Source organism: Ictidomys tridecemlineatus, chromosome 16, assembly GCF_052094955.1.
Source record: "Ictidomys tridecemlineatus isolate mIctTri1 chromosome 16, mIctTri1.hap1, whole genome shotgun sequence".
In the NCBI taxonomy this organism is placed as follows: domain Eukaryota; kingdom Metazoa; phylum Chordata; class Mammalia; order Rodentia; family Sciuridae; genus Ictidomys; species Ictidomys tridecemlineatus.
This window is the reverse complement of record NC_135492.1, coordinates 45804065-45821120: the sequence shown is the minus strand read 5'-3', so window position 1 is coordinate 45821120 and position 17056 is coordinate 45804065. Positions and strand designations below refer to the sequence as shown.

Sequence of the window (17056 nt, the reverse complement as noted above, 5' to 3'; positions counted from 1 at the left end):
GGCAGAACTGGATCCTGCAAAGCCCAGAGATTTTGGAGGGTTTTTAAACGGGGGGTGGGGGGAGTGATGTGGTCTGATTCATGTTTCTAAAAGATCATTCTGGCTCTTATATGCAGAATTGATTTTGATAGCTTCAAAGAGATGAATAGGAAGGCTGTATAGTGAGTGTCCAGTTAAGAAATGGTAGACTCAGCGGGAGGTGAGAAGGGGTTACAAAGAATTGGAAGGTTCAGCAATATTTGAAAGATTAAAATCGGTGAGATCTGATGGTCAGTTCAGCTTCTTCATTTTTCTCCCCCATTGGACAGATATTGACTGAGCACCTACTGCGTGCTAGAAATTGGTGTTGGGGATGTGATTTTTGTACAAAACAGATCCTACAGTGGATCTCAAAAATGAGACATGGGCATTGAGGGTTTCAGGCCGAAGCATCACAAATATGAACCTGGAACTGGAGATGGGCTGGAGTGATTCCCAGGGCAGAGAGTGTAAGAGTGGGGTTTGTCTTCAGGGGGGCCGCTGAGGGGAGCATTTCTGGTGGAAATGGCAGTTGATGGAGATCTGAAGGGAGACTCAGCCTTCACTAGAGCCAAAGGTAGGGCCAGGGTTGAGAATGCTCTGGGCTCAAAACATGGGCAAAGGCCCTGCAGTAACCATAAGGAGAGAAGGGAGACTGGAGGTGTCACTTGGCCTTGGTGTTGGCAGCTGAGACAGTGCACAGGCAGAGGAAGAGGAGCAGCTGGGTGGGCAGGTGGGTGCTTTTTTGCAGTTGAGATGCTGTGGGCATCCAGGAGCAGAACCCTGGTATCTACAAGCTGTGAGATGTAGACCTGGGAACCCTGGACACACGGAGGTGGCTGGGGCCAGCAGAGTGCACCAGGAGATGCAGGGAAGATACAGAGAGGGCAGAGAGCGACACAGAGGGGAAGCCCACCACCCCTGGCTTCTGTTTGCCCAGGAGATCTGTGACTGCTGTTCTTGCTCCCTGCTTAGGAACGGACTCCCATTTCCCTTTTCCTCAAACATCACCCAGGTTAGACATTTCTCCCAGGGCAAAGGGGAGCTCAGCCAGTGGGCAGGATGGCTGCTAGGGCTACATCTGTGGGATCCCCTCCCAGGGGCAGCACTCCACCTTCTGCTGCCCTGGCCATGCCCCTTGGGAATAAACCTATTTTACCAGGGGCTTCAGCCTTCCCAGTGGTAGTGGCTGGTGGCAGCTGCGGTCTCATAGTTGAAGCTTTTGTAGATAGCATGTCCACTGCATGCAGGGTCCTTTGCTGAGTGCTTGGTGAATGTGATGATGGGTAAATGGCAGAGTTGGGTTGGATGCAGTCACTTTGAAGCCGTACCATCAGCTCCTTGGGGCAAAGGGTGTGTCAAAGGATAGATGAGTAGCCAGAGTTCCAGGAGACGCCTGTCCTTGTGGGTGTGTGTGTGACGGGGGGGGGGGGGGGGGGGACAGTAGAGGTATTCCTATCAAGGTCAGATGCTGAGCCAGAACTTGAGTCCAACCAGAAGGGACGCTGTGGGGGGATTGCCTTGCTGGACGAGAGATGTCACTGCATGCTTTATACCAGCATTTGTTCTGCAAGTCTGTGTATTTTGCAAGGCCAGCATCCTCTGGTAGGGAGCTGCATATAATTCTGTGTTGTTCAGCTTTTTCCCTACAGGGAAATTAAGGAGGATAATTATCTTCCCTGAAGTAAAATACATGTCATGGGTCAGACAGGAGACGATTTATTAAAATACCCAGCTGACTCTGTATACAGCAGATCCTCACCTTTATGAAGAATATTTGAAACCCTGGAGTCTTCCACAATTTTACTTTTTTTTTTTTTTCCTCACTGAAGAGAAAATAGGTAGTGTTGAGCAGTGCAAAGGGCCACTGTCCCGGGCCCTTTGCAAGCAAGCTCTCCTCTTTTGCTGAGACACTCCCTTGAAGTTAGCATTATCCCCAAGGTGGAGGAGAGCTAACAGCAACAGCTTACCTATAGAGCACCAGGCTGGCCCTCCCAGACTGACCACCCAGCCTGTTCTCCTGTGTGTCAGAGCTTGTTAGCCAAGAGCCCCGGGTGTGTCTCCAGAGTTGGAGGCACCACAATAATGCAGCTCCATGGCAGGCTGGCTCTGTTTTTCTCCCGTGTGGTCCCCAGCCATTGTGTGAGTGACACCCAGCCCTGAATGCAGCTGCTCCAGGCTTGCAGACACAAATGGTCCAGAATCTGATAAAGAGTCAGGCTCGCCCACCCAGCTTCCCAACAACAGGAAGTCTTCCTAAAGTTTGCTCTCAGGGCCCTGCTTCCCACCTCTTCCCCTCAACCCCAGCGGTCTGTTCTCTTGACTTTCCCCGGCCTTTGTTTTTCCTTCCCGGACCTCACTGGTAATTGCACCAGCCCCCTCCCTCCCGTGCCCTTCATTAAAGGTAGGCCAGGGGAGACCTCCAGAGGTTACCAGAGAGACCGGAGCCTTCTTTCTGGTTCTCAGCAAGGGGGATTGTTGCCGATTCCCTTGGGGAAGAATCTGTCTCCTACTGGCTGCTTGCCTGGTTGAGGACTGTGGGGCAGGCAGGGGCCTGTGTTTTCAGGGGAAAATGTAAAATGTGGCTAAAGGTTACTTGTTCAATTATCTTGTCAACTTAATAAGCATATTGGTGAGCGAGAATCTGCTTAATTTTTTCCCTGTGACCTATGGAAATGTTACATTGAAAAGTTAGGAAATGTCACAGTAGAAAAATCAGGAAACCGAATTGTGCATAAAGAAGAAAATTGGTCCCCCATAATCTCACTATCCAGGGAAGAAGAATAGCGAACAGTTTGGCCTGTGTTCTAGGGATTGTTAATGAAGACTTCATTTAAGAGTCAGACTCGGGTTAAAAACCTTGGTCCACCTGCTCTCTAATTTTATATGCTTTGGGTATCTTAACCTCTTTGGAGGTCATTTGCCCAGCAAAAGATGAGAATAATGGCAGTGCCTGTCCCAGGCTATGGTGGTGAAGATTTAGCGAGAGAACATTTGTGGGCATGAGAGTGCTTGGTTGGCTATGGTTAGCTCTTGCGATCAGGAATGCAAGTCAGGCAGAATCTTGCCGTCGAAACTCAGTATCTAAGTATCTGTTGCCATTATCAGCTGCAGGCGACATTGGTGACGTCACACTTTGTCATTCCAGAATCCTGGATTGTGTCTGCTGCTTCGCTTTACGGGCCTGAAACCTTTCAGTAGGGTACCCAGATGGTGATGAAAGTTCCTAACACAGCAGTCTCACTGCTCTTTCCTGACCTGGTCCCCACTGGGACCCAATGCCCATTTGAAAGGCAGGCCCAGAGGAGAGTGTTAGTCACCCTGGACAAGGAAGGCCCTGGTCGTCTTGCCCAAGCACATACCTGCTCTTTTGCATTTGGCAGTTCCCCCTTGTCCTTCTGGGAGGCTGGAGTGTACAGACACAGATTTGGTCTGACTCAAAATTCAAACATCGTTTTCCAGTAATTGGTCCCAGGGGCTGGGAATGTAACTCAGGGACAGAGCACTTGCCTAGCATGTGCAAAGTCCTGAGTTCACTCCCCAGCGCTGGAAAGAAAAATTGTTTTGTGCCTTCATGATACATAATACCCTGTTTTTGTTTTCCTTAAAATATATCAGAATTGACTAGCGGTGTCCCCCACTGGTAGAGTCTTGCCTATCATGTGCAGGGCTCTGGGTTTGAGCCCTAGTACCATAGCAGGGGGAAAAATTGGTCCCCAAAATAGGCTGACTTTCTGGTCCTTTAAAGATAAAACTTTTAAAGATAAACTCACGGGGAAAATATTAATACCCGTTAGTGTTTGCCACTAGTGCCACCAGCAGGGATATTGTTTAAAACCTTTGTGGGGAGGTAATTACTACAGCTACTGGGGAGGCCGAGGCAGGAGGATTGCAAATTAGAGGCCAATCTGGGCAACTTAGTAAGATCCTGTCTCAAAGTTCAAAAAGGGCTGAGCACATAGTTCAGAGATAGAGCACCCCTGGTTCAATTTCCAGTACTGTAAAAATAAATTAATTAATTAATTAAAAATTCTTAAAAATTGCCTTGCCCTTCGGTGTAGTACTTAGTTAAGAGGAAACAACCAGTGATTGACAGGATTCTAGAGGGCAGCCCTTGGCCAGCCCTTTCTGTGTCTTTCCTTCAGGTTCACAGATGCTGGCTCTTTGGTTTGAGTTTATTCTGTATTCTCAGTTGCTCTCTCCCTCTATTAATAAGTTTGTGCCTGGTGAAATGCTCTTTATCTCTCTTGCAAGGTCTGCATTGTGTGGAGGGGGAAAAATGAGTCCTCCCCTGCAGCTTCTCACAAGCAGGGGACTGAGCTGAAAGGGTTTGCTCTCAGCAGCTGGCATTCCTGCTAAAGGAGGAGAGTGCTTCCCCAAGTTCCATGGTGATCACTGCTGCCTGATTCTTCCTAAAAGAAAACTTGGCACCCAGAAAGCAGTTGAAGGGGAGAGAGCACTTTTCCACACCATTGCAAGTCCTTGGGCTTTGCCAGATAAATGACTCCTGGGAGGGGAGCAGGTGGTAAAGGTGTTTAAAGGGGTCTGGGCTTGGGGGAGCCCTCTGTTTCTCTGCACATCTACCAGCCAGGTGTCTGCGGGGAATGAGCTGCTATCCATAGCAGCCCGCCATCCTCCCACGTGAAGGAGTTTGTTTGGTCAATGTCAGTTCAGCTTTTTAAAATTGGCTCCCACTCCTCAGTATTCATGGCCCTGATGAAAAGCTGTTTTTATGAATCACTTCAATGTTTTTGTTGATATTTGTGTGTGTGTGTGTGTGTGTGTGTAATGATTTCTGGGCTTTGTAAAGGTTTTGTGGAACTTAGTATTTTCAAAGACTAGCTCTGTCACTGGCCTGGGAACCTTATTATTTTCACCCAAATACTGAAGGGTTTGGAACCAGGTGCTGTCCTACGACCTTTCTCTCTATGGAAGTATTTTTGGTGAAGGATGCACCACCACCATCACCACCACCAACAAACCATTTAAGTAACATTTGGGTGAAGGGTGAACAGTTGAATTTTTAATAAGGCAGCTAGGGTTTGGGGGTATTTATGACACAGGGTTTCCTTTTGTTAATATCATTTTGTTCTTTGGTACCTTGGCCCTGGGCTAATAGCCCTGCCAGATTCAAGTTTTATACCAGGTGTTTCCTTCTAACTTAACATTCCCTGAGGCGCATTGACTATGTTAATGTTTCATAAGTCAGACTTTCCAACCCCTTAATTGCTGCAAGTTCTTGGCCAAGTTCCTGCAGTCTTTATAGTCACTGTTTATTATTGAGGGTCCGCAACTTGTACAATCTGATTCAGGCTGGTTTTGCTAGAGACGAATGTTACTGTGGTTGGAATGTCCTGAGATTAAATAATCTATGAGCAAAACTGTGGTGCCTATGTCCTTTCTTGGCTCATGGAATCTCCTGCCTGTCAAAGTCCTATTTAAATTTGGTTTTTAAGTAAGGCACTTTGGAACATTGAATTAAGCCAGCTCTCGGTGATCCCCGATACCCCCACCACCTGGCATGGCTTCTAACCATGTTGCATATTTTATTTTGTCTAGGATTTTCAAGGAAGCCATGTCTGACAAAATGGCCAGTTTCCTACATATCGGAGACATTTGTTCTCTGTACGCCGAGGGATCGACAAATGGGTTTATCAGCACCTTGGGGTAAGAGCACACAGTTTCTTGTGTGGCAGGATCTTGTTTAAGATATCATAACATCTGCTTAAAAAAAAAAATAAGATAAGCATGTTCCTGTTTTACTCGGCTTTTCCAAGGGCGGTTGAAATCACAGATTCCAAATCCCAAGTTAGCCAAGTTTAACCTCTTACACAAGAATACTGTTTTCCATCTGTTTTGAAAGAACAAACCCCTCATTAGTTAGGACTCTATGAATTCAGAACTTCTATGATGCTTAGGTCTCTTTGAAGCAGAACCTTCCTTAACTTTCCTACTCTAAATTGCCGAATGCATTTGAAAGTTACAAATTGCACCAAGTTGTGTCAATCGGGTTTCTCTATTTGTGCTTTCTTCAATCTCGATTCCACTTTTTTTCTTTTTAAAATTTTTTTGTAGTTGTAGGTGGACAGAATGCCTTTATTTTTGTTTATTTTTATGTTGTGCTGAGGATCGAACCCAGTGCCTCATGCATGCATCCAGTGCTCTGCCTCTAAGCCATGGCCCCAGCCCTTGATTCCACTTTTAAGGATATAAATATATGCCATTATGCCCTCTTTGAGTTATCTTCTCCCCTTTCCTATTGTCTAAAAAGAGGAAATGAGAAGCCAAGTGGCCCCCAAGGCAGACAAGAGCAGTATGGAGGATCAACATGGTGAACTCCGGACAGTCAGGAATGGTGTGTACTCTGTACGGAGGAGTACTTAGGCCTGGGGAGGCTTTGTTGAATTTGGCAAGAGCTGATTTCAAGTAAATGGGGAGAAGGCAGGTCCATAGTATCTCCAAAATCCTCTGTTTTACAGCAGCCAGAGTCTTCCTTTTAATTATAGCTATTATGGAAATCAGGCTTGTTTTCTGGTGTTGGTGCCATGAGTATTCCCAAGGCCTCAGTCAGCTTACTCCACCCTCAAGGAGGAAAGTATTTCAAATACAGAATTACAGCTCAATTAGACCTGGGTTCTCACTGTACAGAAAGTTTGGTTTCCAGTCATCTGATAAAAAAAGAAGTCACTGGGTCTGCCCGGTCACCAGTCTAGTGAATGCTTCTACATTTGATGTCCCTACCTGGTGGACCTCTTGTTCCTCTCTGACCGCCCCTTCTTTCATCCCGGCTGCCTTCTCCTCCTTTCCATCCACCATGGTTGAATTTTTCACTCTCTTATTTTTCAGCAATGGCGACAGTAACATACAGCAGCGGTAAGCCCTGCGTGAGCCCCGTGGGTGTTCACTGTGTGCCAGGTGCTGTACTAGGTCCCATGCCCACACCCTCCTCTTGATCCTTAACACCCACCTCTTCACGGTGTCACCATGGTTCATGGAGGCAACACCTCTGCACTTCAGAGAGGTGCAGATGCTTGTCCAAGGATTCACAGTTTGGAAGGCTCTCGTCTCCAAGGCCAGGGGTCCTGACAGTTACCTTCTGTAGGGCAGCCTTTCCCTTCCTAGCTTCTCAGAGCACCCCTCCTCGCTTTCTGCCCACAGCTCTGGTCTGGATGTCAGGGCTGTTAGACTTCTGCCCCACTGTATGCTCACCATTCCTCAGGGTCCCTTGTCCCACCAAGCCATCCAGGCTCACATGCATGTGGATCAGATGCAGAGTCCCAGTCAGCCCCTGAGATTGTACCTCTTTTTAGGGTCCTACCTCTTAAAACTCCTCCAAGGTTCGAACTCTTTGCTTTATGTTTTCCTATTAAAAAGTATTACAAACTAATTAATGAATGAGCCCCCTCACCCCCTGCACACATAAAGTGAAGATATGGATTGATCCCTAGCACTGCAAAATTAGTCTTTAAAAAATATTCCTGGTTGTAGTTAGACACAATATCTTTATTTTATTTATTTACTTAATGTGGTGCTGAGAATCGAACCCAGTGCCTCATATACGCTAGGCAAGCGCTTTACCACTGAGCCACAACCCCAACCCTGCAAAAATGTTTAAAAAATTTAAAATGCAGTCAAGAGAGGGTGGCTGTTCTTTAAAATTTGGATCTCTAATATTTTTTTTTTTTTTTTTAAACCTGGGCCTTGAACCTAGGGGCACTTTATCACTGAGTCACATCCCCAGACCCTTTTATTTTTTTCCTTTTGAGACAGGGTCTCACTAAGTTACTGAGGCTTGTGATCCTCCAGCCTTGGCCTTCTGAGTCTGTGGGATTGCAGGCATGTGTCAGTGTGCCCAGCTCTGGTACTTGCTTTGGATGAATACTGTGTTCACCTTTTTATCTGCATATATTGGAGGATAGTTGGCATCAAAATTGATTTGGAAAACTAAGTTTGAACCCCCCTTCTTCCTTTTTGATATGATTAATGTTATTTTATGGAGGACCAGTCATGGGGCTCAGTGGGACTTGGTATCTGGCTCCTTGGCCCCTCCTATTGGTGGAGATGGGTGTGCTCACCTCCGAGTGGCTTCATCTGCTTCTTGAGCTTTAGAACTCCAGCCCAAGGAGTCACAGCTCAGAAGAGAGAGCGAGCCAGTGTGTTCACAGATGCTAACTAGTGATGTGCTTCTGAGTCACCTCCAGATCCTGTTAGAGATAAAAGTTCTTGGGTCCCTTCTCTTCAATAAGCCTGGGGGATGACAGGGTCCTGGGATGAGTGTTATTTAGACAGAGAAAAACTGATGAGCAAAGGTGAGAATCTTTGAGACCAATTCTTCCATTTTACAGATGAAGAGACTGAGATCAGAAAGGTTGAGAAGGACAGTCACATCTGCAGGTGGCAGAGAGCCCTCAGCAGTCTAGACCTGAACAGGGCCTTTTGTCCTCCTCCTTCCTCCTGGTTTGAGAATTGGATGCATGACAGCCCTGCCTGGGGTTCTGCGCCCACCTTTTCAAGTCTTTTGTTGGCTTTGGTGGTATTACCACTAACAGGATTGAGGGTGGGTCTGTTTTATTGGTGCATTATGCTGTTATCTAATGATGGGATTTGCCTTTGCATTTTAGTCCATGCACACAATGTAACAATATAATTTGGTCAATATCCATCGCCTGCACTTTCTCCCTCCCTCTCGCCCCTCCTTCCACCCCTCCCCCCCACCTCAGGTCAGTTTCCTCTGGTCTGCTGATCTCCATTTGCTTTTCATGTGATTACACCCCAGGGTGGAGTTTTTATATGTGCCCTTTATACTCTTTTGAGTTTTTGCAAAAATACATAAATGAATAAATAAATATAAATAATAAAAAAATAAGTGATAGAAAAAGAAACAGAAAGCCTCAGACCCTGGACCACATCCGCGCTCCTGTTGATGCACACTGAGGTCTTATGCTCTGAAGCCCGAGGAGGCTAGATGCGGGTGGCTACTCTGGACACTGGTTCACTCACCAAATGGACACTGACTTCCAGCCTTGGGCATCTTGTGGGCTGCACACCAGGCTCCCATGGCCTCCATGGCGCTCGTAGCCTAGAGCAGCTTTGCTTTCAGCCGGGGAGGTTGGGAGGTTGGTTGTTTATTGGTAATTTATTTTCCTGCTTTGTCCACTCATCATGTTTGAAGCTCCAAATCCTTCCCTCCCGATCTCTGTGGGTTTTCTCTGTGCTTCTGGCACCTAGAGACGTTACCCTCCTTGTCCTCCCACCTCTATTTCAACACTCCCACTAATTCTAGCGTAACTTCCTCTGCCTCCTGCTCTCGTGGCCTCAGCCACATTGGGTTTCTGGCTGTATTTTCTTCCTTCTTTTACAGCCTTTTCAATTACACTGTCCTTATCAGTTTGCTTTTGTGGCTTCTGCAGTAGCCTTAACGGGGCCGGGCTCATTTTCACCCTCACATCTCAGGGCCTAGTACAGTGCCTGGTGCAAAGTTGGCACCTCAGCTAACCATTTGTTGGATTGCACTCGCCCTTTTATTTTTTTTTTGATGTCTTTTGACCTTGGCAGTGAGCAGATTGTACCCACATCTATCACGAATATGGTTCAGGGCAGAGAACAGTCGCCTAATGCATCCAGCATAGAAACAGAACCTTGGGCTTTTGGATTAGATGGAACTCCATTTCCTTTATTGCAAATAGCTCCCTGGCAGAAGAACACGAAGTCTACATTTTGTGCAGAAAAAGCTCTGGGATATTTAATTTTTTGTGTAGCGCCGAGAGTTTTATTTTCCTAGACTTAGTTTGATCTGGCACTCGTCTCTGTTTTCTTTGCAGCCTGGTTGATGATCGTTGTGTTGTACAGCCAGAAGCTGGAGACCTTAACAACCCACCTAAGAAATTCAGAGGTAAGGTGGTGGCCTTCTGGAGGGGTCACCTTGACTTGCTTGAAGGGCATTGGCTCTGTGGGGGCTGGAGGGTGGAAGGTGATAAAGCAATGATAGGTTTATTTACTTATTTTTTTTCACAGTGTGAAGCATTACAGCTTCTTGAATAAGACATAAATTTATTGTCAAAAATGGGATGGGTTCTCCTAGGGCTTTCATGTGCCTATAAAAAATGTTTGCACTAATTCAGTTTAAAGCTTTTCATTTGTGCATGTATTCCTCCAGCCGGATAGGATGTATGGATCCAGTTACAGGAATATGAGTTATTTCAGTAGATCTCATTGTCCCTTTGGGGGGGGACCTGATAGTTTTAGATACCTGACCTGGAATGAGCCATTCTTAATTATAGTGCTTGGTTTTTAAAGTGAAAAGATAAAGGCAGGAAGCTTTCCCACCAATGTTGGATTTTCTTTTCTTTTCTTTTTTTTGCCTCTTGGTGTTGGTGTCTTGAAAGGTAGCTCAGTTGATTGAAGAAGGTGTTTAAAATACAGTTGCAATCTCCCAGGATAAGCACTTTGTTTTTTGATGTGGTGGGGTTCGTGATAACCACCTACTGGAATTATCTCGGGAAACTTTCAAATATAGTAGATACTCAGGGCCTCCCTCTAGATCAAATAAGTTAATCTCCAGAGGTTGGGACTGGGGTACTGGTGTTCTTTGAGGCTTTCTTAAGTGATTGTTTTATGCAGATGGTGTTGAGGACCCCCTGGGTTAAGCATTTGACTTATGGCCTCCTCCTCAAAGGACTGAAATCTTGCCATTTGCAGATTGGATCATTTAAGTTATAGGTCCTTATTGCTGAGTGATTTAGAAACTGGCTTTTTAAAGTTGAAGACTAAAAAGAGGAGACTAAGAAGGCAGACGTTCAGATGGAAAGAAGCCATTTGAGGCCATTGGTGTTGACCTGTATCCAGTTGGCACGAGGCTGTCAGGAGAATGTTTTCATCTGAAGATGCGGAGGCGGGGGGGACAGGGGGACTTTGAAAAAAGAGTTGTTGATGCAGGCCCTCAGTAACAGAAGCCAGAGGTGGCTGTTGCCTTGGCTGCCTGTTCAGCCTTAATCTCTCCTCCGTGTCTCCTTCCAAAACAAGACCTTGAGTGCAGAAGGGAGAGATTTGATCCCATCATGGTGATGCAGCCACTTAGAGAATTAATTCCCTGTTCCAAGATTGATTGACAGTGCCTGGCAATGCTGAGGATGCTGCCTGCGTTAGCCCAGGGAGTCCGCCCTGCACCCTGGGGGTGGATAGGTATCCTCAGGCACAGATACCTTGTCTGGGTCATGCAGATGGAGATGGATGATTCTCAACTTTGGCTGCACAGAGAAAGCACCAGGAGAACTTTTCAAAAATACAGTGTGTGTGAATTACACTCCCAAGGATCCTGTTTCCATGGGCCTAGGGATTTTTAAAAGCTCCTTAGGTGATTCTCTCGTGTAGCCAAGGTTAAGAACCACTGCTAATGGTGCCTGAGCTGTAAGCTGCCAGCTTTATTGCTTGGGGGAAGAGCTCATCCAGGCTCAGCTTTTGCGTTGGGGACTCAGTGGAGCAATGTGCATCAGGAGCTTGTCGCCGGGCTCCACTGTGGGTTCTTGTCCCTTTTCACGAAGGTCTTGGGGGTGGGGAAGTGACCCTGGGAGAGATGGTAGTGCAGCATGCGGTTAACCAGTGGTTGTTTATTTCTATTTGTAAAAATAGTGGAGAATACTGTTTCATTTCTAATTGAGAAATAAAAATTGTGTCTAATTATGATATTTTGAAATATGTGTACATTGCGGAATGGCTAAATGGCTAAATTGAGCTAATTAATATACACATTTCTTCCCATGCCTTTTTTTTTTTTTTTTTTTTGGTGAGAGCATTTAAAATCTTTGCATGAAAGATTTTCTAAGTAGATGTTGTATTATTATCTATAGTCACCCTGTTATACAGTGGACCTCTTTTTTAATATTTATTTTTAGTTGAAGGTGGGCACAATATCTTTTTTCATTTTTATGCGTTGCTGAGGTTTGATCCCAGTGCCTCACGTATGCTAGGCGAGCACTATCCCACTGAGCCACAACCTCAGCCCCTACTACAGTCAACCTCTTGAATAGAATCCTTCTAAATGAGATTTTGTATTTTGGACCAACATCTCCCGAGTCCTTCAGCCCTTCCACATGTAGCTGGGCACGGTGGCCCACGCCTGTAATTCCAGTGGCTCAGGAGGCTGAGGCAGGAGGATTGTGAGTTCACAGCCAATCTCAGCAACTTAGTGAGGCACTAAGCAACTCAGTGAGACCCTGTCTCTAAATAAAATACAAAAAATAGGGCTAGGGATGTGGCTCAGTGGTCGAGTGCCCATGACTTCAATCCCTGGTACCCAAAACAAACAAAGAAATAGGACCATCATAGGGGAAGTGAGAAGAAAGATGTTTTCTTGGTTTTGGGGTAAAAGTCCTCTTGCTTAGATGTCTTATCTGGTGGTTGACTTGAAGGGACCGTTTTGAGATGAAGGCAGCAGTCTGATACAGGTCATTTAGAAGAACCAAACTCCTTTCATGGCCGGGCCTGTTTCTACAGGTGGTCACATGGAAGTGGCTTGATTTGTTGACCGCCTTTCTCCATAAATTAAAATAAAGGTTTCTAGGTTGTGTGAGCTGTTTTGCACTGGTGGGAAAATGTGGTTCCAAGCTAGCTGTGCAGTGGCCTTGTGAATGTGGGTCAGGATGTCCTGACGCCATGTGCTGGACCAGAGGCCCCTGAACCTAGGTGAGAGCCCCGGGCACACCTGCCTTTGCAGCTGCTGCAATTGCTGGGAGGATCGGCTCTTCCAGGTGCGACGTGGGCATTGAGGATTTCACAATATCCCTTCAGCTCTGGTGTAGCAGACTTAAAACAATTTTTTTTCCTAAAATGAGGGAAAACCATGTCTCTTTTGGATGAGAATGCTGCCCTTTCAAATATAAGCATATTTTGAGGTTGAAGTCATTTTGATGTTTAGAAATGTCACAGAGGGCAGTTGGGCAATTTGGAGGCATTTCTAGACAATTTCCGTGCAGTGCTGTTGCTCCCTGGAGTTTAACAAACACATGATGGAAAAGAGAGACGCTGGCCACAGCCCAATGGGATGATGGAGCCCTTAGGTCAGCAGTCAGAGGAACTGCCTTTAATCATTGGGGTCGCCCCCCCACAATTTTACTGTTTACTTGTCAAATGATTCTCTGTATGGAGAATCAGCGTACCTCATTCTTAAGTCGATGGGAATCAGGGTCCTATTTATGTCGTGCTTCCCTGGCCTCACTCTAGGGCCCTGACTTTGGCAGCTCCTCCTGAGGTCTGTAGTGCCATGGTTAATAACACAAGTCCTCGGCCCAGGCTTCCTGGGTTCAAGTCCAGGTCCCACTAATGCTGATCCATGTGGCCTTGGACTAGTGGGATCTGCCCACCTTGGTTTTCTCTTCTGTAAAACAGAAGAGAATTGTCCCTGCCTCATAGACTTACTGTGAAGGTTAAATGTGTAAGAACTGACGAAATTCTATCGTTGGTGACAATGAGGATAAACCTAGAGGACCTTGAGCTTAAGTGAAACAAACCAGGCGCAAAAACACAAATACTGCATGATCTCACTCGTGTGGGGAATCCTAAAAGTTGATCTCTTCGAAGTTGAGAATAAAATAGTAGGAGATGGAGAGAGAGTGGTCAACAGGTACAGAGTTACTGTGAGGAGAAGTGAGTTCTGAGGTTCTCAGGCACAGTAGGGAACTCTAGTTAATGGTAATCCATTGTCTATTTCAAAATAGCTACAAGAGAGGATTTTTGAATATTCTCATGAGAAAGAAATGATAAGGTGCTGGGGATGTAGCTCAGTGAGAGGGCATTTGCCTGGCACGCATGAGTCCTTGGGTTTGATCCCCAGCTTTCAAAAGCAGCAGAAGAGCTTGATACAGAGGCACACACCTGTAATCCCAGCTACTTGGGAGGTTGAGGCAGGAGGATAGCAAGTTCAAGGTCAGCCTATGCAACTTAGTAAGACCTTGCCTCAAAATAGAAAAATGAAAAGGGCTGGGGTGTTGCTCAGTAGTTACACACTCCAGGTATAATCCATGCTACCGAAAAAAGAAAAATAGAAAAAAAGAAAAGGTAAGTATCATTTAAGGTGATGGATTAATTATTTTGACTTGAGTATTCACAAATGTATAGATGAACTGAAACATCACATTGCATCCCAATCACGTACAATTACTATGTCGATCAAAAATAAAAATGATTAAAGGTAAAAAAAAAAAAAAAATGAATGCTGAGGAAGCCCTGGCCCTTGTTAAGGGCTCAGTAAGCCATAATTTTTCTTATCTTTTCATTCCCAGTACTTACAACAGTGCCTGGTACTCATAAATGGGAGCAGAAGGAAGGGAACCGTATGTGAATCCTGTAATGATATGGTGGTGTTATTGTTGTCTTTAAATGGTTCGTGGGTAAGGATGTGCACATAGATCCCAGGGGCCTGGATTTGAGGACCAGTGCTCCTCTATACGAGCTGAATGACCATTAAGAGGTGGTGTAAGTTTTCTGAGCTTGTTTTTCCGTCTGTAGAATGGGAAGAAACAATTGCTTCCTTACAAAGATAATAGGATTAAAGATAATATTGATTACAAACCTCATAGAGTCCTGGGGACATGGTATTTCTCAGTGATGGGCAGCTGTCTTTCACAGTAGATGGAGAAGGGTTAAAATGGAACACACTGGCTTTTCTCTCATGATTTAAAGTGCCTATCCAGAATGAATTGGTTCTTTTTTTTTTTTCTTTCTGATTTCTTTGAATATATCTCCTGCCCCTAACTTTGTAGGAAGAAAAGATTGGCTGCACATCTGTTTTCACATAAGTCAAATCTTTTTCATCATCTGAATGAATTTTGGACAGTGTCATTGTCCTCCAGGTGACAAGGAGAGCTGAGATGTAGAGTAATTGATTTACTTTGGTTCCTTTGTTAAGGTGTCGTGGAAGATGAGGCAGAATCTCTGCTCTCCCTGATTTGCATCGGCTTTGCCCATGATCTTTCAAGAACAGGGAATGCAGACAGATTGAAATTAGGAATAGAAACTCGGTGGTTAGCAAACTCTCTTCTCTACATTATTTTTCCTTCTTCCCACTCCTGCCTACCCCTCCCCCCACCAAGATGCTAAATATAAAAGGTGTCTCTCGCAAAGGAAAGATGGAAACTGACAGCCGTCTCCATGTTGATCCCAGAGTCTCTGCTGTTTTCTGCAGAACCTTCAGGGGTGTGAGAGTAGAAACGAGGGACTAAGGGGAAATAAAATTGGCTTCAGAGTTGCTCAAGCCGTTTGTTGCATGATCTCCTTTTTCAGATTTTTTTGCCCTCAAAAGTTGGTCTTTCCATTTTCTTCAAGAGACCAACCCTGCCCCAAATTGTTGGCTTACGAGAGGTGTTGCCATATTCATGTTCAGAAGAAAACCTGTTTGAAGGGAAGCCGACTTTTAAGTTGGGGAGAGACAGGCGAGGTAACAGGAAGCATGTTCCATCATCAAGTGGTCTCATGAACAGGGAGGACCTGGCATCGGACTGATAGTGTGCGTCTTCTCGGTAAGCGCCTGCCTCGTCACCTGGGTTCCTGTTCTCTTCCAGTGAAACAGGCTTCAAGCACAGTTACCCAGTCTCAGCTGATATATTGTTGAGGCCCTACTGTGTGACAGCAGCTTGCCTTGGTGATAGGGGCAGGCACAAGATGAGTGAAATACAACCCTCTGACTTTCAGGAATCTTAGGGAGAGGTCTGTGTTGTAAGTAACAGTAGCTCCCATTTTTAATGTTGATTAAAAACCTCATAGAGGACAGGTAGTTTCTCTGGTCACCTCCAAAGTCTCTAAGTGAGGAAGGGCAAAAGCCGACTTTTCCGCTCTCATCTGCTTCCCAGCTCTAAGTTAGGAGCAGTTAAATTGGGAAGAATACCAGGTGGAAAGACAGAGATCTCGGACCCTTTCCTCTTCAGGTATCTTTAGCCACTTCGAGGACACACTATAGGATGCACATTGTGTAGCCTGTTGCGTGGTTTGAGTTCTGTTTGTAGTGCCAGTGAGGGTCCAGCCTGGGCCTGTCTAGAAGCAGAAGTTGGTTTAAGGCCTCTGGTTCCCCAGCATGTTCCCCATATGAAGCAGAGAGAGCCCGGGAGCCGCCTGGTCAGGATGATGCTGGGAGAAGAGGTTTCATGGCTGTGAATCAGAGGCTCAGAGGCTCAGATTCGTGGCCTTTTAAAAAAATTTTTACTGGACCTTTCTTCCTCCGGTCCCAGAGGGCTACTAGCATGATGTCAGCCCACCTGCGAGGGTACTTTTGGATTTAGTAGGATGTCTTGATGGAAACAGAGAAGCATTTCACATCTTATGAAACTGCTGTATAATTGGCTTTAAAACCTCCTGACAGTTCTGAGATGAGCCTAACTAAAAGTGACCTTTTTCAGGGTGCAGCAAGAAGAAATATTGGAGTGTCAGTAACCTACTCATCTGATCATGGTGCTGCCTGCAGTTTAGTCGAAGGCAGGGAACACTTCTCAGCATATGTAAGAAAACTGCTAAGACTGGTGAAGAAGTCAGCTAGAGTCGAGCCCAGTGACTGCTGCCAACTGTTCTCATACCTTGGGGGAGTCATTTCCTCTCTCTAGGCCTCAGTTAGCCCATCTGTTCACTTGAGTTTATGCGAAGTGACCTCCAGCTTGATACTTTGCAGTCGGTGGCAAAAATCAGGCAGGTTGACCTTGCACAAGAAAGGACTGGAATTCGGGAGCCTCTTTCTGTCCATTAGTAGGTTCTATTTCTTTGGGATTACAGTTGTCTTTGTCAAGATGAAAGTGAAGGAAACAGGCCCTACCAGAGGCCACATGGGGACACAGCCAGGATCTTGGATCATGCAGGTCGCCCAGGGTGGCAGTAACCAACTTGCTGGCTTAGCTTGCTTTCAGACGATCCTCCTTGGCTTCACATTGTTTTAATTGTTGCTAAGCAACATTTTCTTTTTCTTTTTTTTCTTTCTTTCTTTTGGCAAGGCCTAGAAGGAATGAACCCATATCTTATTTAGTTTTTAAATACCCATATGCAAAGAGGAGGGCCTCACTTA

The 17056-nt window shown here is 45.6% G+C and overlaps 1 protein-coding gene across 18 annotated transcripts in view; it reads left to right on the top strand.

Annotated features, from left to right (window-relative positions):
* The window catches only part of Itpr1 (inositol 1,4,5-trisphosphate receptor type 1), a 301702-nt gene that overhangs the window by 20029 nt on the left and 264617 nt on the right, over positions 1 to 17056 (top strand). For all 18 annotated transcript variants that reach the window (XM_078033540.1, XM_078033553.1, XM_078033547.1 and 15 more), the window contains 2 exons: positions 5578 to 5685; positions 9840 to 9910. In XM_078033540.1, the coding sequence (XP_077889666.1) occupies positions 5594 to 5685; positions 9840 to 9910 (163 nt within the window). In that variant the 5' untranslated portion in view covers positions 5578 to 5593. The remainder of the gene's footprint in view (positions 1 to 5577; positions 5686 to 9839; positions 9911 to 17056) is intronic.